The sequence below is a fragment of the Pongo pygmaeus genome, chromosome 16, assembly GCF_028885625.2.
Source record: "Pongo pygmaeus isolate AG05252 chromosome 16, NHGRI_mPonPyg2-v2.0_pri, whole genome shotgun sequence".
Taxonomy (NCBI): domain Eukaryota; kingdom Metazoa; phylum Chordata; class Mammalia; order Primates; family Hominidae; genus Pongo; species Pongo pygmaeus.
The window spans coordinates 107,262,255-107,287,860 of NC_072389.2; the positions used below are offsets into that span (position 1 = coordinate 107,262,255).

General features: G+C 51.8%; 1 protein-coding gene across 3 annotated transcripts in view; it reads right to left on the minus strand.

Moving 5' to 3' along the window:
- PCSK6 (proprotein convertase subtilisin/kexin type 6) overlaps positions 1-15,413 on the minus strand; it is a 190,645-nt gene extending 175,232 nt beyond the window's left edge. For all 3 annotated transcript variants that reach the window (XM_054450431.2, XM_054450429.2, XM_054450430.2), the window contains exon 1: positions 15,030-15,413. In XM_054450431.2, the coding sequence (XP_054306406.2) occupies positions 15,030-15,398 (369 nt within the window). In that variant the 5' untranslated portion in view covers positions 15,399-15,413. The remainder of the gene's footprint in view (positions 1-15,029) is intronic.
- Between the last annotated feature and the right edge of the window lie 10,193 nt (positions 15,414-25,606).

The window sequence follows — 25,606 nt, forward strand, 5'->3', positions numbered from 1 at the left end:
ACACAAATTGGGATTTCTGTTTGTTTGCTTAAGTTAGAAAAAAACAGCAGAAGATCAAGATGTATGTTAGACTGAATTCAATGGCGGCCAAAAATGGACTTATTTTTCCATGTTAAAATCTGTCCTCAGACAGACACACCTAAATAAACTCCAACTGGGACAAGGAGGCACAGATCCAGGTACATGGGTTCTAACAGACATAAAACCACAGGCCTCTGCCGTGACCCTTGGAGAGGACACGTGGAAAGCTAAAACTGGCGCCACGGCGGTGATCACTGGGGTGCGCAGCCTGCCTGACCCATCTTTATAACTTAGCACCTCGCCCGGGGCCAGGCTTTGAGCCAGCATCCAATAAATGTTTGCTAAGTAAAAGCAGCAGCAAATGAACCCCCTACCCTCTAATGGCATCGAGGGTTGCTGAGGCCTTCACACATCCAGAACTTCTATCTCTGCTTTTATCCTTACTGAGCTGATTTTTCTCCCTCCACCTCCCCCGACACCTCTGACCCACTCTCCACCATTCTCTGCCCTGCTCTGTGCTGCAGAAGACTAAGCCCTCCAGGCAGTACTGCCCAGGCCAATGGAGGCATCAGAAGGAGGCTGCACCCTACTCAGCTCCAGCTCCCATAGGATCTGCTAACACTGTTCTGTCTCCATCCCTGCAGCAGCTCCCCACCACTGCCTACCCAGTCTCCGGGTACCTCAACACCCTCTGTTGGTTCCCTTGTCCCCATGCACACCCTGTAAGTAGCCTCTTCACGAGACTCTTTTCCAGTGGGTCATTGAAGGTGAGTTGTTTTCGGATGGGACGCAGATTAAAGTACTCACGATCCATCTGCCCAAACACATCCCCACTTCCCATTCCTCTGTGGACACTCTATGGACCCCTCCAGGTCTGGCCCTAATGCCACTGGTCACAAAGGCTTCCCTGAATCCCCAGTTGAGAGGCTGCCCCATTCTCCTCCGTTATCCTAAAGCATTTGGACTCCACCTCTATATTCCATTCACTACTCCTCTCGCAAGAGTTACATGCTGTCTATTTCAGGTGGGGACTTTGTCTTACTCATCTCTGAATTACACAGAGTGATGAGCCCAAAGCCTGGCAAACAAATGGTGCTGCAGATTTTACTTCAAAAAACAACAGGCAAAGCCAACAAACACTCTGAACAGTGTTCAATGAAAAGCGACAGAAGAAATATCTGCAACGTACTTAAAAACAAGGGATGAATATCTCCAATACAGAGAAAGCAATCATTAAAAGACAAACAGCCCCACTGAAAAAATGGGCAAAGAATATAAATAAGCAATTCAGAGAAGGATTAAAATGGCTAATAAATATATAAAGAGACAGTTAACTTTATTATTTATTTTGAGACAGGGTCTCGCTCTGTCGTCCAGGCTGGAGTGCGGTGATGTGGTTTTGGCTCACTGACTCCTCAACCTCCTGGGCTCAAGGAATTCTCCCATCTCATCCTCCCCAGTAGCTGGGACCACAGGTGTACACCACACACTTGGCCAATTTTTTTTTTTTTTTTTTGTAGAGTCAGGAACTTGCCATCTTGCCCAGGCTGGTCTCGAACTCCTGGGCTGAAGTGATCCTCCAGCCTCAGCCTCCCAAAGTGCTGGGACTACAAGTGTGAGCCACTGTGCCGGCCAAACAACATTTAACTTGAATAACAATGAGGGAAAAGAAGCATATTAAAACAACCACCAGATCTCATTTGTCACCTATAGGAACTGGCAAATACGACAATTGGTCATGACTACACAAAATCGGCGGGGCCCACACACACTCCTGGGGGCAGTGTCAACCGGCACTATCTGTTTGGAGAGCCACAGCCAATGTCTAACACAATGTCACTTGCACACATACATTGACTCAGCAGGTCCCCTCTCTGCAGCCAGACTATTTGGGTTCAAATCCTGGCTCTGGCACTTACAAGTTGTGTAACTGGGAAAAAGTTACTTAACCTCTCTGTGCTTTTGTTTCCACATCTGTAAGATGGGGTAATAATAACACCTTCCCCATAGAGTTTCTACAATTAAATGAGTCAATACAAGGAAAGCATGTGAAAAGTTACTTGGTACACAGTAAGGGGCAGCAATCATCATTTATTATTATAACTAGTATTTGTTTTGTTATTATGGATCCTACAGAAATTCTCACAAGTACACAGTCATGAATAAGGATGACCACGGCAACACTGCTTATAACAGAAAAAACTGGAGGCAAATCAAAGGAACAGTCATAGGTGTGGTTGTTGCATCTCTAAAATGCAACAACATTTTGCATCTCTAAACATGTTGCATCTCTAAGATGACATAAAACTATTTAAAAAGAATGAGGTAGGTCTCTATGTACGAGCATGGGAAGATTCCCAAGACGTCCCACTGTTAGTGAAGAAAATCTAGGTAGGTCCAAAAAAAACATGTTTAGTGTGATTCCATTTATATTTAAAAAAAAAAAAAAGATTCTTTTTGTGTGTATATGTGCACGTATCTGTCTGTTAAGGCACAGAAACAGGACACATATACTAATGCGTGAACAGCGGTGACATCTCAGGGAAGGAGTAAATCAGGGGTCGGATGAGGGGAGGAAGGAGATTTTGGATTTTGCTTTGTACACCTGCACTGTTTGAATTCTTTACAATGGGGGAGCATTTATATAATACTCTAAATTTATAAATTTATATGTAATGTATAATTTTTTAAATAAAAATGCTCAATAAAATCCTAATGAGTTGAACTGAACAAATGTTATCAAGTGTGGACCCTCTGCAAGGCTGGTGACGCCAGATGGGAGATGCCGGGAGGTGGGATGAGACGCCATAACCAGCGACCCAGGGCACGTGGGGCGGGGAGCAGCGCAGTGGCAGAGCCTCTTCCACTTCCCTGCATGGTCCTGACCTTCCAGAGCAGCTGCAGCACTATCCACCTCCCCAAGCAGTGATAAAGAACTCACTGACCTAAATGTCAGGAAAGAATTACATAAATGATGGGCCAGCTACGCAAAGGTACACTGAGCAGCCATTACAAGTTACGCCATAGAAGACTTACTGACTTGGGAGGTACAAGTTGCAAAAGTAGACAATCCTATTTGTATAAGACATTGGTGAACATATGTGTGTGCATGTGTGTGTGTCTGTGTGTCTGTGTGTACATGCATACCTACACAGGTTGGATATCCCTAACCTGAAAATCTAAAATACTCCAAAATCCAACAGGACACTCAAAGCATTTCCAATTTCAGATTTTCAGGTTAGAGATGCTCAACAAGTGAACATAATACAAATATTTCAAAATCTAAAATAACTGGAAATCCAAAACATTTCTTTTCCCAAGCATCTCAGATACAGGATATTCAGCCTGCATATGAGTGTGCACACACACACTCAGACACAGAATCAAAAAACAAAAAGTCATGGCCCAAAGTGTCAACAGTGATTATTTTGGGGTGGTGGGACTATGGGTGATTTGTATAGTTTTCTTGTTCTTTTCTGTGTTGCAAAAATATTCTGTATCCACATATCCTTTCTGTATTATACTGAGAAGAATCAAGTAGTGTAAACAGTCTTATAACTAGGCCATGTTACCCTCTATGCACTGCGGGTCCCCCTCCAGCCTCTTCTCACCTCTTGGGATCTGGTTCTACTGTGTTCCACTTGCCTCCCAGCAGGCGGGAAACACAGGGTTCTGTAGGCAGAAAGGAGGGGATCCAAGAAAGGTTCCCCGACCTTCAGACTCTTAGACTCCATATCAAGAATGCTGCCTTCATTCCTGCATAGATAAGCCTTTGAAGTGAGCTCCAGGCCGGAAGCCCTGATAAGGAGGGAGGATCCCATAGTACAGTAGGACTCCTTCACAGGTCCCTTCTGCCCCAGCCCTCCATCTGCCTGGACTGCACCCCTCTGCCATGGCCGCTCAGAAAGCCCCACGCCAAGTTCTGCGGCGGCTCACATGCCACCTGCTCTTTGTAGCCTTTCCTGATAGACACGGACTCTGCCTATGAGGACGGCCTGGAATGCAAGTTGCCCAGGTTGAAAGCCCTGCTCTGACCCTTCCTACTACAGCAGGTTACTCAGCCTCTGTGGGCCTCAGTTTGCTCATCTGTGTAATGGGATTAACAGTAGGGTTCTGGGGGCAATCATCAGCAGTGCCTGACAGACAGCCAAGACTGACATAGGAGCGGCTGGCGGCAGTCACGGTGGGGTACTGGAATCCGAGGACCCAGTTGCCATTCTAAGGACAGTCATGTGTGGGGACAGAGAGGCTGAGTACAGGCACGAGCCAGACTGCTTCTTTATAGAAAATAAACCTTCCAGAGGACAGGCTCCACCAAGGCTGCAGGACACACCCATGCCGCCTGGCCTCAGTCCTCCTTCCCACTTTCCCTCCTTTCCTCTTGTTCTTCTGCCCACCAAGGAGCAAGATGCTCATTCTGAGCTTCACAGAACACTAGGCTAGGATGCTAGGTTTGTCCAGATTTGCCCGTTCTGCCTCAGAGTAGCCACGTGGCACAGATGACTGAACATTTGCCTTGGCCTTGAGAGCAGAGTCCCTGCAGGTGACACTGGAATCACTCAGCCAGACTCAGTCCCAGGAAACACAGAACCCAAAGACAAGGTACCAAGAGATGTCAAAAGGTGGAAAGCACAAGCGATATTTGACTATACAGAAACATCACAAATATTTGCTGCCCACAAACCTGCTAGAGCTCAGCAGAAGTGAAGATAACAAGGTCAGCATTTTCTCCATACTCACGCTGTAAGGATCACTTGTCTTTAGTGAATGGAATCAGGACATCACAGGTCTTGATATAAAAAATTCTAACAATTTCTCATTCATTAAACCTTCTCAGTGCCAGGAACTGCGCTAGGGCCTCAGGAAGCAAAATGAGTCACGTAAAGATGCGGACTATGAGACGCTGTGGTCCAGAGGGTCTAGAGGGGAGAGAGACACCCCACATGCCATGGCCGAGCCCCTCCATGGAGCTCGGAGAGGACAGGGCTGCAGGCAGGTCAGGAAGCAGCATTTTGGCTAATGCCAAAGAAGGGCAGGGCCCGGGTAGACCACACAAGGAAGGGGCCCCCAGGTTAAAACGACAGCAACAGATAGGTGCAAAAGAAAGAAAAAGCACATGGAAAGTTTCCTGAACATCAAAGGCCCGGACTTAATGAAGAAGCGTGTGGTAAAAGTGAAGGGTTCTGGGTGAGCACAGAGCAGTGGGGCTCTGAAGAATCCTACGGATGGCAGTGTGGGAAATGGCCTGGAAGGGAGTCAGGGAAGCCACTGAGGCAGTCACCAGGACACTCACCAACAGTAAGAGTATGAGTGAGCAGGCCTGGCCTGGGCTGCGGCCATCGGCTGGGTGGCAGGGGAGAAAGACCCAGAGGCTGGTCGGACAGGGCTGTGGTCGGTGCATGTAGATGCTGGTGGGAGGAATCCATCTGGAGGACAGGGTACAAGAAAGGTGAGCAGAACCGGTTTGGGGCACAGGAGCACCCCCATGCAGCCTTCTACTAGACAGGGAACAGCAGGCCTGACCTCTGGTGGGAGGGCCCTTATCCAAGAGGCAGCTCCTCCCTTCCCCTCCACCACCTTCCCAGATCTCCACCCAGGGAAGAGTCCGGCAATGATTATGGAGGTGAACTTGGGCCTTTTGAAGGCAAGAAGGAAGCTCTTGTAAATGACCACTGCTGGGGTCCTCCCAGGTGGACAGTCCAGGAAGGGGGACAGGACCTTCTTGGACTGTCCGCCTGTGGCGAGCCCAGCAGTGGTCATCTCAAGGTGATCCGCTTAAATGATCACAGGAGATGTGTCTGAGAGTTGTCATCAGGGTGTTTGAAACCAAAGGGGGAAAGTCTGGAAGTCCAGGTTCTTTGCAGGAACGCGAGTGATGCCATTACCCACTGATGGATTCCCCGCAAGGCGGTCTGGCTGATCACTCAGAGCTTCGGTAGTCTGCTCCATTTGGGCTGTTTCTGCCCACTCTCACCGAGAAGATGGATTTTCCCAACAAGGACTCTAGAAGTGATGGTTGCTGGCCGGTGGCAGAAATTCAAGAGCCCCCAAGGAAGATTAGAGAACTAACAGTGATGGCCTCTTCCCAGCCCAATTCAGTAAATGGGTCCGTGTGCGGCTGGGCAGAGCCACAGGTCGGGCGTGGCTGCCGGGCCCTGTGGAGCGCAGCTTGTTTATGCCCAAGCGGCCAAGGCAAGACAATGAGACTTTCTTCCTTTCCACGGTGCCACTGTCTTGACACTGAGGGCATTGATGGGCTGGTTGCCATGGGAACCCTAGGCTGCTGATCCCATCCCATGGAGCGTGAGGCTCCTGACAGCTGATGGCTATTCATCCCCCTTCCTTGCGGGACTAGACAGGGGGCCTTGCACCTGCTGCTGGGTCCTCAAGATGCTCAAAGGGCAGAGGCACAAGGACATCAGGAAGAACCACAGCTTAATGGGATGACGGGACCCGCAGGGTCTGAAGCATCCACAGTGAGCTCCAGGGCACTAGTGGGGCTTCCAGGGCGTTAGTGGGGCCTTCAGGGTACACAGGGCTCTCAGATCAGTGTGGAGCTGACCTGGCCAAGAGGCAAACTACAGCATCACAAAGAGGGTGTCCTCATGCCTCATGCACAAGTATGTACGTGGGAGGGCCTATCAAGTGACTCTAAAAAGCAAACGATCGGGATGAGAAAGCGATGGTGGGGGTGGTTCAATAAATGACACTTAAAGCACAGGAGCCCGGCCTTGGTCCCTCACAAAGACTCATAAACAAGAGTCTCTTAAGACTCTTGCAAGGCAGGGGCCACATTTTCTTATCGCGAAGTGCCCACGCCAGTGAGAGCACACAGCCATACTTGCTGAATAAATGAACGCACGTCCGCCGGCCATCAGAGAGGTGGCAGAATCAGAACTAACCTTAGAGAGCAGCCAGAGGACTAACTTTGGGCTGACTCACCCAGGAAGCCCAGAGCCCAGTGTCAGAAACAGGCAAGCCAGCAGGCAACGTCAAGGTGGCAGGGGGCCTGGGGGCCCAGACGAAGGGCACATCCGGTGGGCTGGGGAAATCGGGATGAGTCGGCTGATGGAACTGACAGTGGAGCAGAACTGGGAAGGCTGAGGGGCTAACCTGGTGACAGGTAAAGCCGTTCTGGGCAGGAAGAACAGCAGAAGCAAGCCTGAAAGGAAGCAAAAGCATGAAGACAGGGGTTCGGCAGAGCTGGAGCTACAACCAGGGCTCAAGGCGGTGCGGCAGGAGGAGGCCCTGAGGCAGTGCAGTCAGGTAGAGGCCACAGCCTGTGCTGGGCGGTGGCAGGGGCAACGCAGGGAGCCTGAGAGCCATTCAGGAGACAATGAGACAGGCTTGGGGGAGCACGGGAGCAGGAGGAGGCGATGGTGGCCTCTAGGCCTCCAGCTCTGCCACTAAGGTAGACAGGGGTCTCTTTTCGTAGACAGGGACCCACACAAGGAGGAGGTTTCAGCAAAAGATGATTAGTCCAGCTGATAAATGTGCAGCTTGAGTGACTGAAATGTGAGTGACTCAAATGTGTAGTTTGAGTGGCTTCCTAGAACGACTGGAGGGCTTTTCTTTTTCCCTCCAATAGAGAGAGGCGTGAGTGGTTTCAATGCTGATGAGGAGCCAGTAGATTCTCTGAGACAGAGCGATGCTCGTGTGCAGCCTTTTGAGTCTGTGCATGTTCAGGCACACGCATGTGCACGCACCAGGTGGAGAGAGGGAGAAACAGTGGCTGGTGGGGTCTGAGGAGGTTCCTATGTCACTCATTTGTTCATTTTGGCAGAGAGCTGAAAGGCTTTCTGTCTGATGATTTACCTTTGTCTGGGAAGCAGGTACAAGGTGACAGCAGTAGAAGGTGAGTCAGAGGGTGTGGGGTCCGGCCCTGGCCTGTCAGTCACTGGTTTGTCAGAAGGTAACTGGATCTAAGGCCTCATCACCATTAAACAGACCTGGTGACACCTCCCTGCAGGGCTGGTGAGGGCCTTCAGAACAAGAGTAGTCAGGAGAAACATCAGCTGGGGGGAGCAAGGCCAGGGCTTCTGGTCAGTGGCAAGGCCAAGACCCAGTCCCAGGAGCCAGGAGGAGGCCAGCCACCCACGGCAAGTACAACCTGGAAGCCTTCCCAGGGCAGGGCTCTGGTAAAAGGAGGGGGAGAGGTGTTGGCAGCCTGGCTGAGCTGCAGAAGATCAGAGGAACTACTTTCTAGATGGCAAAATCCGTGCAGAGGCTGAGAGAGCCAAAAAAGCTCAGGATGTTCCCCAGCTGGCATGCAGTTGGCAGACACTGGAGAACAGGGTCCGGACAGCCCTGAGTGTCCCTGTCACCACCCAAAGCTCAAAGCCGGCAGGAGTATCAGGCAGTGTCCCAGCCTCCCCCAGCCCATCAACAGCTCTGTGTTTCTCATTTGCTTCCTTGGTTTCCACCTAGAGAAACTCAAGCCTTTCTAATGGTCCAGTCAGCTGAGCCACCTGCTCAGTCCTGATTCTGCATCTGCCCCTGGATGCTGCCTTCTGGAGCTTTTCTGGCTCCACAGATGGCAGCTGGCTGAGCTTCGATCACCACTCCCCTCTCCAGCTCCAATGACTCAGGAGGGCAGTCCGGTCAATTAAAATCCTGCCCACCTAAATGCATCACCATCCGGGTGAAGACGTCAGACAGGAGGGTTAAGACAACGAGCTTCACAACCCTCATCTGTCTCTGTCCCTCAGTTCACACCCAGAACCTCTTGCAGGCCAGCCGTGCACAGCCAGTCCAGCTTGGCTCAGACCATAAAACCAAGACAGCCTTAGACCGAAAATCAATCCCAGAGAACTAGGTCACAGGTGACTGCTATTCCGGGTTTCCCCTTGTCCCCACCAAACCCCTGACACTCTGGCTGGAACAAGTTCTGGCCCATTTTTTTAACACCTGGTTAAGGCTTCGGCTTGTTTTTCATTGCAAGAACAAGTTGTCTGCAGCATGACAATTTTCCTCTGCTGACAGATGAATCGTGCAGGCTCACCTGAAATTCTGGGCCAGGTATGTCCTGCTCAGTAGCTATTTTAAGTAAAACTATTTAAGGCAAGTTCAAGATCATTTAAGGCTCTTAGATCTTTTAGGGCCCTGGCAGCCAGCCTGCCTTTTTATGTTCAGACTCAGAAGCAACAAACTAGCTCAATACCCCAGGCAAGGCAAAAACCCAAGGGAAAGCATGGCATCCAAGAACCACCCTTAAGATAAACATCATTTCCAAGAGCAGCAGACGCTGAGCTGTTGTGATTTGGTATGTGGAGAATACCTTGCTGCCATCCTCTTCACACAAGCAACTTGTCTTTTCTGAGTCACAATGTCAAAGGTGATAATGCACACAGGTTAGAGTGAGGGTGACTGGAAGGAGAAAGAAGCAGGCGAGAAGGGAAGGGTTCCTGGGCTCCGTGTCCAGCTCTGTCCAAACGGCCATGCGACCTGCAGCCAGACATTGTTTCTCTGTCACCATTTCCTTGACAAGTGGATCGGCCCAGTCTGGACATCTAAAGTAGGGACTTCTTAACCTGGGCTTGCAGGCACCTGTCTCCAACAGTGCGCTTCAGATGGTCCAGAAGCACCATGGGGTATGTGTACAATGTGCATTTCCCTTTTCTTTTTTCTCTCTTTAATGTTTTATGTGTATCTATGTCTATGTATATAGGTATATGCATCAATATACATGTGTTTATATATTATGTGTGTATATATACACGCTTGTACACATCACCATATGTAATATACCCTGATACAAAGAAAAAAAGTACAAAATGTCTAGGCACAATTTTGTATATAATCCATGTATGTTTATACACACACCCACACACATAAGCGTGTGTTGTAAAGTAGTACACTGCAGATAAAGTTTGAAGTTCCTCTCCTCTCCTTCCATTCTTGGAGGCCATTGCTAACTAGAATTTGATGCAGATCCTTACAGCCCACACTTTTATACTTTTACTATATCTATAAGCATCCATAATTAATACAGTATTGCTTTGTGGTTTGTTTTTGCTTGTTTTTGTTTTTGTTTTGAGACAGAGTTTCACTCTACTCATCGGCCAGACTGGAGTGCAGTCCTGTCATCTCAGCTCACTGCAACCTCCACCTCCCGGGTTCAAGCGATTCTCCTGCCTCAGCCTCCTGAGTAGCTGGGATTACAGGCGCGCACCACCATGCCCAGCTGATTTTCGTATTTTTTTTAGTAGAGACAGGGTTTCACCATGTTGGCCAGGCTGGTCTCAAACTCCTGACCTCAGATGATCCACCTGCCTCGGCCTCCCAAAGTGCTGGGATTACAGGCGTGAGCCACCGCGCCCGGCCTGCTTTGTGTGTTTCTTAACGTTTACATGAATATGATCACACTGGACATCTGCAATTTGCTTTTTTCTCTCTCAACACTATTTGAGAGATGCATCTGTGTAGATCTAGATCCGGTTTATTCATCTCTAACCACTGGAGAGTCTTGCATGGTGTGACTATTTTGATTTAGTTATCTATTCTACTTCAAGGAAGGTGGGTTTTCCTTCATTTAAAAAAAATGCCTGCATGGACATTCTTATACAAGTCTCTCTGCGGACACGCGGGAGAGTTCTTCCAGGATATGTCTAGCTGTCCACAGCTGGTGCAGTTCAGCCTCACCGTGTATTGCCAAATTGCTCTCCAAACTATACCAATCTCCACCAGCAGCATCTGAAAGTTCCCATTGCTCTATATCCTTGCCAGCACGTGATGCTAACACTCTTCCGTGTCGGGAAATCCGATAGGTGTGAAATGGTATCTCATCGTCGGCTAAATTGCAGGGCTCCAATAACCCCCAGCGAGCTTGAGTGAAGCTGGGCATCATTTCTTATGTTTACTTGTCATTTGGATTTATCTTCATTGACTTCTCTATTCATAAACTTCCCCATTTTTCTACCTGGCATGTATGTTTTTCTTAGTGATTTATAGTTTTCAAAATAATCTGTGTACTAATTTATTTGTTATATATTGTAAATACTTTCCCAGTCTATTTCTTGCTTTTTAACTCTGTTATGATGCTTTTGTTTACATAGAATTTTTATCTTAATGTATCAATCTCTTCATTTTAAAATTTGTTTATTTTCATAACTTGTTTAGGAACTCCTTTCCCAGTGTGACAAAGGTATTCCACTGTAGTTCTTTCTAAAAGTTTTATATACAGTCTTTAATCCCATCTGGAATGTACTGTTGTGTAATGTGAGGATCTAATTGTTTTTCCACGGGGAGAGCCTGTTCTCCCAGCACCATTTAGTAAATAGCCCGTCCTTCCCCATCCATTTGTAACTCTTCAGCTCACACGTACAAGTTCCCACACATGCTCGGGTTTGAGTTGACTCTACTGCTGGACTATCGTTACCACAACTCCCCTCCTCCTCTTCTTTCCCAGAGTTGTCTGAGGTATTCTTGGACCTTACCCTTCCATATGAATTTTATAAGTCATTTGTGTGATTTCATATTCCACATTAAATCTTGTCGTGGCTTAAACTAGATTACATTGAAATTGCAGATTAAATTGGGGCAACTCTGAGAGCCAGCCCGCCCATGCATGAACACAACGCATCTCTCCATTTATTTAAATTTTTTTTTTTTTTTTTTTTTTTTTTTTTTTTGAGACAGAGTTTCACTCTTGTCGCCCAGGCTGGAATGCAATGGTGCGGTCTCGGCTCACTGTAACCTCCGCCTCTCAGGTTCAAGCGATTCTTCTGCTTCAACTTCCCAAGTAGCTGGAATTACCAGCATGTGTCACCAAGCCCAGCTAATTTCTGTATTTTTAGTAGAGACATGGTTTCTCCATGTTGGTCTGGCTGGTCTCGAACTCCTGACCTCAGGTGATCCGCCTGCCTCAGCCTGCCAAAGTGCTGGGATTACAGGCATGGGCTACCATGCCCAACCTAAACTTTCTTTTCTCAGTCCTTCTTCTAAATATTTTATGTTTCTCTATAAAAGTCTCACCTTTTTAAAAGACCTATTTCAAAGTATCTCACAGCTTTTATGCAAGAATGAAGAATGGTTTCTTTTGTCTTCTCAGATGTGCTTCTCAGATGTGTCTTCTCACATGCAGGTGGCTGATGCTGATCAACTCCCTTATTAGTTCTGGGGGTTAATCTCCAGGCTCTTTTGGATTATCCATGTAGTTATGTCATCTGCCGATAATGACATTGGAAATTTCCACGTTTTTATTCCCTTTGAAATCTTGTGGTGTTACCTGGAATGATGAGTAGAGGGACAAGAGAGGCTATCTTGTCTTGTCCCTGGTGATGCATATTTTACAACAGAGAGGATCCACAGCCTTTATCAGATGCTGAAAGGGAGCCATGACTCAAGAAAGGTGAATAACCATCAGTCTAAATTACCTCTGGACCATGTAAAATAAACTGAATCCAGTTATTAGTTGTATGGAAGAAAGTAAAACAAGCAAGCAAGAACTCGGAGCACAGCAACTATCTGGGAGAAAACCAGGGCTGTGATTCAGGCAAGTACAGAACATAACACTAATTGCCCATTAAGAGCTTGAAGAAAGAGTTTCACAAAGGAGATCTCAGACCAGAGAATACAGCAGAAGAAAATGAGCAGGGATGGAACTGTCAGAGGTGACATATGCATACCATGTGAACACAAACAGCTTCCTTCCCTCACTTCAGCCCCATTTACTCATCTGTAAGTCAAAGCTAATAATATCTACATCTTATTTATGAGTCACAAATTCTCCTGGCTGAAAAAAAGGCAAATAAGGTTTTTAAAGAGTTCTTATTGAGTGGGTAGAGGCTCAAATGCTCCAGGCCTTTTCCACATTAGCAGTGCACTTAGAGTGGGGAAAGAAAAGCTTGCTTTGGAATAAAGAGTAATAGGCCCTCCGTGAGTAATCACACACAAGCCTCTGAGACAGCTCCTATCCCCAACCAGCTAATCTCTCTGTTAGTGAATGTCACCGCAGTGCCACTGCCAGCACCATGCCTGAGTGACCAGGCTGCGTGGCATTCATGCTGGCTGCACTAGACAGAGCTGGGGAGACACCGATTAACTCCCCAGAATATCCTGGGTACGGAGTGTGCATCGGGGGGAATCTTCTCTCCCATCTGCAAAATCAGGAGAGCAGACTGCACATAAGAACTCAGTGAGTCTGACAGAGGTTGTCTCAAAGGGGCGGCATGGCCAAGGGTTAGGCATTTTTATTCCCACAGACAGAAATTTCCGGGGAGAGTTACCTGTGCCTCTCTGCCTCTCTCTTGCAGTGTGAGCTCACAGCTCAACTTCAGCTCCATTCTGCTCATTTAATTTTAGAATCCCGAAACCCAGGCACTTTGTAATTTATCATGTAGTTTAAGAGTCACTTTTAGCGAAGACAAATTGCTGGGCCACCTGGGCGCAGCAGCGAAGTGTGGCAGGAGCCAGGGGCACTACGCAAACATGAGGAACACCTTCTTTAGCCTGGACAAGCAGCCAGGGAGAGTCGGGAACTACAGAGACAAACGAAGTCAGTGCTACCCAAAGGCAAAATCTGAAATCACAGGAATGTTTAGAGGGACTTGAGTGGTTAAAAAAATAAATATATATATGGATATACATGTGTGCATATGTATGTACGTACATGTGTATATATGTAACATTTTATATATATATGCATATATTTAAAAGGTCTCCAAAGATGTGCTAGCATTCTTTCAGATAAACTCGAACCTGCCTTGTGAAGATTCTATTATTCAAATGGTAGATCTACCCCTCCAGCAGGCCACACACCTAACAGCACATCAACGTGGGGCTTGGGATGCAGAACAAATGTCATTTCTATCAGGGACGCCACCACACCTTGCTGGCTTCTGCCACGGATAACGATGAAACTAAATTTAACACTGCCTGGCACTAAGGTTTAGAGTCAGGAGTCGGTGCTTCCCTGTCACTTAATCCTCTGCGTGTGTAGTTTGTAGATTTGTTAACTGCACTGAGAGGTCCCCTGGTGTGACCCCAAAATAATGGCCTCTCCAGGAGCCATACACCTGGATCCACCCCAACTCACCGCCCCTCAGCCCGGCAGCTGGTTGAGAGAGGAAAAAGGGACCCGCCGGGGGGGCCTTTGAGGGTGGTGCCGCCTTGGTGCCCAGGGCGTGGCCGGCCTGCTCACTGACAGAAGAGGTGACAGCCAAGCCCGTCGGGTGCGGGGCTGGGAGGGCTCCTCGCCGGCCCCGGTCCAGGCTCTGTGGCAATGCAACGTTCGATCTTTCCGACGACCCAACAGTGTAGACATCGCCACTGACTGCAAAGGAGCCTGTCAGGGAAGCGACTTGCCAAAGGTCACACCGCTCCGCCATCAGAACCGCGGCAGAAGCCCGAAAACGAAGCGCCCTCCCTCCGCTCCTGGAGAGGTTTTAAACCCAGGACCCCCGGCCCTGCGCTGTCCCAAAGCCTCTCCGGCGGTGGCCGGGCTCCAGCGTGCAGGCTCCGGGCCATCCCCCCCCGGGAGCGGCGGACACCGAGAGAGCGCGAGTCCCCGAGACGCCGGGCCACGCTCGTGTCACCCACGCAGCCGCCGGCGCGCACAGGATCCAGAGCTCGCGCCGCCCGTCGAGGGCAGAGGGGCCGGTCCCCGCGGGGGGGAGCTGGGTGGGCGCTCAGGACCCAGCGGCGGACGGCGCGCGACGCCCCGACTCCCCCGGGGCCCGGCAGGTGTCCGCGCCGCCCCGGCTTCCGAGGCCACACTTCCGAGCGCAGGGTCGGGCGGCACCGCCAGGGGACTTGCGGTGGGCGAGCCGGACCTGCGTGGGCGCCCACGCGGGACCCCGAGTCCCCCCCTCGCCGAGTGTCCCGCGCGCGCGCGCCCTCCCGGGAGACCCCCCCCCCCCGCAGGGCGCCCCGGCCGCGTCCCCCCGCGGTCCCCGAACCTTCCCACGCGCGGCGCCGGGGCCCGGCGGACAGGACTGCGGAGGCGCCCCCCTCGCGCGCGCCGGAGGCCGCCGGGAAAGTTTTCGGCGCGCGGGGCCGTTCGCACTCACCTGGCCCAAGTTGAGGTAGCCGTGCGCGGCGGCCACGCGGTCCGCTTCTGCCGGGCCGCCCAGCACCCGCACCGCCCAGTGGTTGGTGTAGACGGGGCGCGGCGGGGGCGCGGAGCAGGCGGCGGGCAGCGCCAGCAGCAGCAGCCAGCGCCAGGGACGCGGCGCCAGCGGCCGGAGCCCGGGCCCCACGGCGCCCCCCGCGCCCCCCGCACGCCCCGCGCCCCCCGCGCGCCCCGAGCCCCCCGCGCGCCCCGCGCCCCCCGCGCTCCCCGAGCACCCCACGCTCCCCGAGCCCGCGGCGGTGGCGGTGGCGGTGGCGGCCCGGGGCGGCGGCCGGGGCCCGGGCGCAGGCGGCGCGCGCGGAGGCATAGCGGCGGCAGAGGCTCGCGCGGCGCCCGAGCTGCGAGTGCGCCGGGGGGTGGAGTGCCGCCTTTTAAAGCCGCTCCGCGCCGGGGAAGCGCCGCCGCCACCGCCGCGGGCGGGAGCCGGGGAGGAGGAGGCGGCCGCGGCGCGTTCCCGCCCGCGCGTCCCGGCGGCGCCCCCGGGCCCGCGCTCCTGCGCCCGAGCTCCGGGGGCCGAGACCCGTCCGGGAGGCCCGAAACGCCCCCCACCGGGGGAGCTTCTCCGCCGACTTTTGGGGCCCTCGAGCCCCGCGAGTTGTGCCGGGAGCGGGGAGGCCCTGGCGTCGCAGGTGAGTCCGCTGTTCCCGAGACCGGCCGGACACCCGGAGGCCGCACTCACCTGGCGGGGCCCCGCCCGCCTCCCGAGACAGAGGCCTCGCCCGTGTGCGGGGTCCCGGGGAGAAGCGGCTGCCGGGAAGACGGCGGATCGCCCGGGACCAAGCCTGGCTGAAGGGACCTGTTGAACAGGGCGGAGGCGTGTGGCGCATTAGCCGGGCTCCCCAGCGTGTACCCGAGAAACCACCGCCCAGAGCCCCTCGCGGAGGCCACAGCCCATCCTAGGAGGCAGAGGCCGTGCAGGTGAACCCCCAGGCCGTCCACTTAGCATCGCTGTGATCTTGGGCAAATGACTGTCCTGGCTGAGGGCAGGCGCCCCACCTGTAAAATGGGGGGAACAGTGGGATCTACCCCGTCGGGCTGATTTGAGGATGAGGTCAGCTTTTGCTGTACAATAAGCTGTCCATAAACGTTGGTTTTTATGAGCCCAGGGCCTGCCATGTGGGAGGTGTTCACTAGACGATGTCCACTCTTAAAAGCACCCACTGAGCTGGGGCCAGCAGTGGGAACGTCAGTTGAATCATCCTCACCCCTGCTGCCTGGAGCAGCCTGGTATCCAGTGGATAATGATTTGAAGCACCCTGGAGAAGCACCCTGGGGGTGTATGGAAATGTTCACGCCATAACCAAGGAATTGTGAAGGGTGAGGATCGCTGCTAGATCTCTTCCGTCATCCCTCCCAGGACCCATTAGTCCTACTGGCCCACTTCCAGAAAGCAAGCCATCCACCTGCTTAATATAGGAAGTAAAACAAAAAGGTCGAGAAGGCCTTGAGGTGGGGAGGAAGCTGCCTCTCTGATGCTCAGTTCCAGGAGCGGTCTCTTGTTGAGCGTGCAGGATTCACTTGGAGTCTGTGGCTTGGCAGCTGGAGGTGAGAGGCTGGGGCAAGAGGGGATGGGCAGAGGACAGGATCTGCATAGATGCTTTCCGAGGCTCTTTCCAGCCTCCCTCTCAGGAGCCCTTTGGTTTCGTAACCCACATGATTCATCATTTCTGCAGGTGTGAGTCACCCCTAATGGAGGTGGGAGAACAAGAGGCGTGGTGGGAGGCCCCATCCCAACAGGCCACATCCATGTTCACAAGGGCTCCTGCCAAGGGCCCATCTTGGAACCTGGAGATCAACGTCCCACACGGCCTTCGCTTTGCTACGCTAGATGTAACTTCACCTCCCTGCGTTCCCCTGGCAGGTGGGGTCAGCTGCTTGGGCAGTCACTCCAAGCCTGCCCACGCTGCGGAAGACAGCCATTGTCCCTCCTACAGATGGACTGGATGGTCACCAGCCCCTGCCAATGAAGAGACATGAGGCCCTCATGCAAACTGGCAGCCCTAGAGGAGAACCTGCCATACCTGTTGGACAGAAACAGTACCCAGAACCCTCAGTCTGCCTCTGCCTGACGTGGCCCTGGCTGCCTAGCCAACTGGCTTTGCAGAAGAGGGACACTGGCCTGAATCAAGGGGACAGGGTTGGAGGCATTGCATTGTCACCTAGCAGTAGTATGTCTGGGCAACATGTCTTACCTCTTTTCCCCTTCCCCTGCTGGCTGGATGGCCCTCAGATTCATCCTGGATCTGGTGCTGTTCTTCTTCAAATATGTGGCCTGCTTCAAGATAATGTACACTGCACATCAGCTAAATAATTATAAAGCAGCTAGTGCCTCCCAAGACGGAGCCCCCACAACGGCAGTGATTTTGACAGGCAGAGATAAGGGTGTTTCCATAATAATGTGGTAGATTAAGGGATTCAGCCTGCTGTACTGAGGGGAGACTAAAATGCATCTGAATTTTTATTTGGAGAGATCTGTATTTATTTTACTAACAAGTCTGGTCCTTTTGGGCTGAACTTTCCATTTGTCATGGAAGTGCCCTGGCAATATCTTGACTCCAATGTTGTAGGAAGACCAGTTTCCCAAAATGAACATCCTGAATCAAATCGCCTCCTGTGGGTTTCCTGTTGATTTACACGGTGACAGGATTAGCTCAATCACAGGAGTACCAGCCCTTTTCATTGTGATAGGATCTGTAATAAAACTTGGCTAGTCGTCCTGCAGGGAGGGGATTTATTACTCACTCAGGCTCTGGCTCTCCACATGGCCCCTGAGGTACACACAGCTCTGTGGGGAGGGAGGGGGGTGCTGCTTTCCTAGATTGAGGTCTTTGAGCCTCAGGAGGGACAGGACATGGACCAGAAAGGTGATTGGAGCCTGGTCATATTTCAGAAGTTTTGTGATATTTATAGTAACATCTTCTAAAATCAGAAAAGAGGAGAAGACATTGAATGATGTGTTCTCATGCCCGCCACTGATCCCTTTACAGCAAGCACAGGATTGTCCAGCCAGAGCCCGGGAACACCCATACAGCCAAGACCACTGGACAGCAAGAGCGTTTGCACAGCCTTCTAGGATGTGATAAGACAGACTTTGATGCAGAAATTGCCTCTGCGTAGGGAGTAGACACTTTACTGAAAAATTACATTTTTGGCAATACGCTAGGTTCAGCCGGCCAGAGTAGCATCCCTTGAAAAATATCTGATGGACACCACCTTCAGGATACCGGAGATGAGCGTGGACTCAAAGCCCAGCTTTGTCATTTACTCGTGTGCAGCCTCAGTAAAGTTGCTTCAGTTTGCCCTACTGAAAATAATAGTAACGCTGCTGTCCCCATACAGAGGTGCTGTGAGGATGACAGGAGCTGATGTGAGCAGAGCCTGGCACCCAGAGCCTGGCATGAAGTCAGCACTCCGTAAATAGTGGTAACAGTGACCACTGTTGACCAGGAGCTCTCCAGTGGGATAGAGTAGTTAGGGCTGAATACTCTGACCTTCTCTGGATGAGGGCTCACTGTCCTCATCTATGCCTGGGTTCACACTTTCTCACATCTTAACATCCCCAAATCAAGAAACATCTCACAGTTGGTGTTTTGCAATCGCCGCTGGCCTGGGCTGAAATTGAGTTCTTCCAGAGAGGGTTTATTTTTGCTTCTGCCAGTGATCTGGGGACACAGCTCCTGAAACTCCTTGGGGATCTGCTGAATGGTGTGACCCCAGAGTGAGAACCAGCTTATGGTTCTAATGATCAGTGCAGGACATCTCCCTATTTCTCCGTCCCCTCGCCAGGGCCAAGATAGAAACCTGATGATTCCTTGCTGTTCCTCTCCCTAGTGGGTTTATTTATCATTTTCTCCTGTACTGACAGTAGAGTCTTTCTTTTCCCTCTCCTCCCCTCCCCTCTCTCTCCTCCTCCTCCTTCTCTCTCTTCCTTCCCTCCTTCCCTCCTTCCTTCCTTTCTCTTTCTTTCTTTCCTTCTTTCTTTCTTTCTTTTTCTTTCTTTCTCTTTCTTTCTTTCTTTCTCCCTTCCCTTCCCTTCTTTTTCTTTTTCTTTCCTGAGACGGAGTTTCACTCTTGTCACCCAGGCTGGAGTGCAATGGTGTAATCTTGGCTCACTGCAACCTCTGGCATCCGGGTTCAAGTGATTCTCCTTTCTCAACCTCCTGAGTAGCTGGGACTACAGGTGCCCGCCACCATGCCTGGCTAATTTTTGTATTTTTAGTAGAGGTGAGGTTTCACCATGTTGGCCAGGCTGGTCTTGAACTCCTGACCTCAGCTGATCCACCTGCCTCAGCCTCCCAAAGTGCTGAGATTACAGGTGTGAGCCACCAGGCCCGGCCAACAGTAGAGCCTTTCATTGTTCCATCTCTAGAGAGGCATCTCCTGTGAGACTTTCCATCTTGGACATTTTTTTTTCTTAGTAATATGTTAAATAATGACACATCTTCCAATTGAGGGTATATCTTAGATTTGATGACATATGATATTAATGCCTTCAAGACATATTGCAGTAAAGAAACTTGTTGAATTCTTCCAAATATATTTGCTGTGTCTGTGTATGTGTGAGTGTGGCATCTATTGATATCCTACAGAAAAGGTACAGAGAGTACAGCATTTTTCATGAAAATCTGTTGTGAATCCTCAGCAAGGTAAAGGCTTTTTCAAAGTAATTGTCTGGCTCAGTTGAATTTTCAAATACATTTCTATTGGGAGAACCCTCGGATACTTTGGGCAGACAGCACTCAGAGGCGAGATACTGATGGGACGTACAGTCATTCCTTAGACCTGACAGTGCTTCTTGAGCCCAGACAAACACCCAAGTTCCCCAGGAACAGGAGGTGTGATGCAGGTCGCACACAGCCAGTGGGCCTAAGACATGGAGAATCCGGGGCAGACTACACCTCTGCCTCCCACCAGCCCCTCCCACCATCCCCGACAAACCTTTACCCAAGCCCAGGTTTCTACAAACCAGGGGTTTCCCCAGCCAGGTCCTCTTCTCTCCCTTTCACGCTTTTCTTTTCTCTCCTTTTTACTCACTCCAAATGCCCCTCACAGCTGCTGCCCCGAGCAGTGGTGGGTCAGGGGCCTTTGGTCCCCTGTAGCTCCAGGCGGCGTCCTTCTGGGCTCTGCCTTCTGCTCGGTGTTCACAGTTTCTCAGCGGCCTCTTCAGTATCTGCTCATTCATACTGAGCCCTACTCCCTGCTGGGGTGGGGGGACATGTGACTATCTGGGGTGGGGAGGGCATGGAGCAGCTCCCACTCTACTCTCCTCTCTGCTTAAACTCTCTTTAGATCCTAGTTTTCTTAAGAAAGAGCCGTTGAAAACTGCTTCTCCTGTGAAACAATTACCGTGGGTCTAGCAATTATGTATCCCAGTGTTCCTTTCCTAAACTCCCATGTGGAAATTTAGTGTCAAACAAGGAATTTAGGGGCAAAAAAGCTGAAACTCCCTGAGAAGCTCTTCCTGATTAAGAATGAGAGCTTGGCAATTCATCTCGTTTCCCTTTTCACCTCAGCATCCAGGAGGCTCAGAGCCACATGTGATAGAAAAATCGTAGTTCTTTATTTCTTCTTTGCTGCAATAGGTAAGATGCCTTTGGTTACAAAATACGAGAGTGCCCAACTGAAATGAGTGCAGACAATAAGGACAATTCATTATTTTGCAAACAAGAAATTGGTAGTAGGTGGACCCAGGGTTGTTAATTCAGCAGCTCAGTGATGCCGGGACTCAAGGTAGCTTTTCTATACTTTACCTGCCTTTCTCCTATTCTTATATGACTGCCGCAGATGGGAGGGTCATATCCTCTCAAGACAGTCTCCAGGGAAGAAGCACAGGAGCGACTTTCCATCTCTTGAATGTCTTCATCTCCCTGGGCAGGAAGCACCTAAACCTCCAGTCCACTTCCTCTCGGGCCCCACCTACCAGATCTGGGTCACGGGCCCACCCTCTGCTACCAGGTAATCGTAGACAAGGTGAGCAGGGCGGCTCAGGTTGCTTTCGATTGTTCTTAGCTCTTCTCCTGGGGAACACTCCCGGAGTACATTGCTGCCCCAGATTGAGCAAAACCAGGATGCTGTTAGCGAGGGGCAGCACGGTGGAGGCTGCTGGGCGAGTTCCTTGGGGGTCTACTTCTTGCTCTCTGTTTCTGTTGGATCACCTTCATATAGATTTTCTTAGGCACACAGCAGACTCCAAGCAAATATTTATCGAAAAGTGGAAAGGAAGGGAGGTAGGGAAGGAGGGAAAGAGGGGGAAAGGGAAGGGAGGAGGGGAAGAACAAGCGGGAAGGGGAAGGAAGGCTCAAGTATTATTTAGAATTAATGTGTCCCATAAATTAAATACAACATAAATCAGCTTCAGCAGCGGTGACTCTGACTTTACCCACCTTCCCTGCCCCCATGCCCAGCAGCGCAAGGATGGCGTTGCACTGTGCGCAAGCCCAGCAGCGGGGTGTGCCTTTTTCCTGTGTGAAGACACCCCTTGGCTCCAGGGTGGGTTTCGGGTTTGTGGCCTAAGTGCTCTTCCCGAGTGAGGGTGAATTGGGAGCTGGGGCTCCCTCCCTAGTCCCGGCAAAGAGCAAAGCAGAAGACGGGATGGGAGTGGGGTCTTTGCAGTGACAAGCAGAGAAGAGCTGGCAGGTTATCCCTTTCTACAAAAGTCTGGTTTTGGGAAGCTGAGTGTAGAAATACATCATGGGAAAATGGGCATTGCGGGGGACCTGCTGGGCTGTGGTGTATACGAAGTGGCCAGGCTGGGTGGGGCTGAGGAATTTCGAGTTCCTATAGACCCCGCCCTTTAGCTGCTCTCTTTCCTCAAGAGCACAGAAGGCACAAACACCATTGCTTCCGCATCCCCCTGCCCTGTCCCTCTCCAAAGCTGCCTCTCCCTTGATGCCCTGGTCCCCAGGGAATCCTGTCCTCTGCAGGGTCTTGCTCTGGCCGTTCCCCAAACTCCTAACGCTCTAATCTTTTCCTGTCCCCAGATCCTCCCCCTTAGCTGGACGTGTGCCAGAGCTCCCCCACCCGACTCTGAGGAGGCTCCTTATACCTTCCTGTCCCTGCCGCCCCTTCACATCACCTCTGACCTCCTGCCTTCACTTCCCCGGGGTTCCAGGAAAGGTCACATGACACCGCTGTTCACTCACGGGCCTCTCCGTGTCCTCCTCTGCCTCTCCCTCCACTCAGCACCTGCACTCAGTGCAGGTGGAGAAGAAACGCAGCCACCCCGGCGGCTGTCACCTGGCAGCCGTCATTACACACCTCTGGCAGTCTCTCCAAATACCCACCCCTCCTGTCCAACTTGCGTCCTCCATCCTCACCCTCAGCTGACAGCCTTGCTTCCTTCTTACCTCCTTTCTCGGAAGAGACCTTCCTCCTCCATCTGCACCTGTGCCTGCGCCGGGCTCTGCCTCACAGCACTGCTGCAGGTGGTGGGGCCCACTGAGGACCTCCCCTCCCTCACTTGCTGGATCCCAAGCTCCCCCAGCTCCCCAAAGCCACCGCTTCACCATATCACCCTTTCTCCTGCTGAGTTACCTCCATGCACGTACAAGTATAAGCATGTGGTTATACCATCTATCTTTAAAAACCCACAGGACTCTCGCCAGCTACTCTCCCATTCTTCCCTTTTTAGCAACACAAAACTCCTCAAGCAAGTCTCCCCACCCACTGTTTCAGTCTCTCCTGCACTCAAGCCACGCCCTCACTGCCCACCCACAGCTCATCACCATCACCCACAGCCTGTACGCTGCTAACTCCAGGGGCCGCTCTCTGACCTCCTGTTGGAGGCCTTCCTGCACCTTTGACACAGCTGACACCCCTTGTCCTGGAAGCACATTCCTCTTGTGGCTGCCAAGCTGCCCCTGCTATCCCAGTTCTCCTCTCACCTGTGTAGCTGCTTCTCCTCGGTCTCCATAGCTGGTTCCTTCTTAGCATCGGGGTGCCCCAAGCCCCGACTCTTGGGCGGCTTCTTTTTTGTACCCACCCTCACTCCTGCGACACTCTCAGTCATTCTCTAACTTTAGGTGCACATTATGTGTGGGTGACTGCCGGTGCCTGTCACTGGCTTGGACTCCTAAACTCCAGGCGGCCGGCAGCTTCTCTCCTTGGATGTCTAAGGCACTTTACAAGCTGAGCTCCTGGTCCTCCCCATCCCCACCACAGAACGCCCCCGCCGCCCTGCCCTGTCCCCAGCTTTCTCCACTACGGCAAATGCCAACTCCACATTTCCACTGCTCAGGCTAAAGCCTGAGGTCATTGTTAACCCCTCCCCTTCACCCCAGCACACCCGTGTCTAGACTGTCAGTGAGTCTGGTTGTTTCTACTTTGAAATCCATTCAGAGTCCGGCCACTTCTCACCACACCCCCTGCTACGTCCCTGGGCCAAGCCACCCCCACCTGTCACCTGGTGAAACTCAACAGCCTTCTAAATGCCTTCCCTGTTCCGGCCTTGCCTCTTGCCATCAATCCTCAACACAGAGGATTGCGTGAAAATGGAAGTCAGATCAGGCCGTTCCTCAGCTCTAAGTTCTTCCATGGCTTCCAACGTCACACAGAGAAAAATGCAAGATTTTTCTCTACCCTCCCCCAAGCACACAGTGGAGGCTGTCAGAAACGAGAAGAGCATTGAGCAAGATGGTTAGGGCTTCCTGGAAGAAGCGACTTTTAACCTGAATTTGAAGACATAAACAGGAGGTAGCCAGACGGGTGGACCATCAGTCAGGACTAAGCAAGAAAACAGAGATCACACTGAGGATTTGCAGTGCAGGGAGTTGGTGACTCAGGGATGAAGGAGCACAGTTTCTCCCACCCCTGGGTGCAGGCATCCCTCCCCCAGCTCCAGGCAAAGGGCTCACTTGAGACCGGCGTGTGCAAAGGCCCCGGCGCAGGACGAAGCCTGGTGTGGTGGAGGAGCTAGAGGGCAGGCAGGGCGGCAGGGGCATTGGCAGTGACAGGAGGATAGTGGGAGAGGGGACGAGAGGCACGGCCAGAGGCCAGGCTGTGACACCTTCATCAGCCTTGGCGAGAATTTGGACTCCATCCCAAGAAGGATGGAAAGCGGAGGAGGGGCACTCCCGCAGCTCCAACCCACCTGGCCTCCAAGGCCTTCAGACCGGCACCAGCAGCTCCACGCTGTCTTCAGGAGGCCAGGAACCTTGGTTCCCACATCTTCACCTCCTTACTCAATATCTCCACTCTCTCTGGCCTCTGAAATCCAGAGCAGCCTGTTCTAACCTCCTCACCCCCACCCGAACCAGACCCTGGCCTCAAGGGCGTGCTGTTGCCTTCATGTCCTGACCCAGCGTGGGCTCGGCCTGACTCCCACCTCTCACCAGTCCCCGCACCCGTCCCCAGGCTTCCCACCCTAGCCGAGGGCCCTGTCGCACTGTCTGTGGTGTTAACTTCCCGGGTGGTCTCTCTGGCTGCAGCCGCTGCCCCTCATCACCCTCCCTGCCGTCTCCAGAGTCTTGGTTCCCAGGCACTCCCGTGAGACGACTTAGACCATCAGTGAGTCTTCTCAGCCAGCAGGGTGGAGATGAAACTCAGGGGCACGGCCTTTAGCAAGCTGGCACTGTTTTTCTTGCTCTTCCTGTCCCACCATAGGGCCAGTTGCTGCTCCCAGACGGACTGGCCCTTCAGGCCCGGGCACCTTAGCTTCCACTATATCTTCCTGACTGGATTCTTCTCGGTCTCCAGGCAGAATGGCTCTCCCTGGCTGTAGGACCTTATGTTTGGGGTCCCGACTGTGATTTGTGGCCTCCCTGCCAGCCCTGTGTGTGACTCACGGTGAGGCCTCAGCGGCTGCTCCCTGCACCCCCATCTAAAGCAGCTCCCTGCACCCCTATTTCTCATTGGCAAGACGAAGCCTCAGACCTGGCAATCTCACTCCACCCCTATTTAAACAAGGCAGAACCTCTGATCTGGAATGTTCCCACTGCAGCCTCTCCCAGAGCCTTGGGAAGGAGTTGGCTAATGCAATGCTGGGTGGCAGGGCTGTGCCAGCAGTGCAGTGATTTTTAAAATATGTGTTAGAGCCCTGGATCTTTCCTATAAATGAGATGGTCGGCCATCATCCTAAATGTCACTCCCTCACTATTAGGCCACAGTGATGTTCCTAAAAGAGTCAACAATAGAAGACCTGTTTGTAGGTATCTAGGAGCCGGCAGCAGACCCTGGGGACACGGGACCAAAGGTAGGGAGGTTTCAACTCTGGATCTCCATCAATTCTGAGCACCTGGGTGACCGGGGTGGGTTTCAGGCTTCCTGAGCTGGGGCTACAGGAGTGCAAAGGGGTTTTATGATGAGTCCATGTATTAAATGAAATAAGGGCCCACAGAAAAGAGAAGGCTGGGACCACAGCTGTCCAAGAAGCAAGGCACAGAGGCAAGCAGGTTCCTTCCCACACACAGTGGAGGCCCACTCAAAAGGTGATCCTGAAGAAATTATGTTAGAATCAGCAGAGTGGGCCTCGGCTGAGTGTGGAATCCAGCCCACTACTTGCTGGCTGTGTGACCTTGG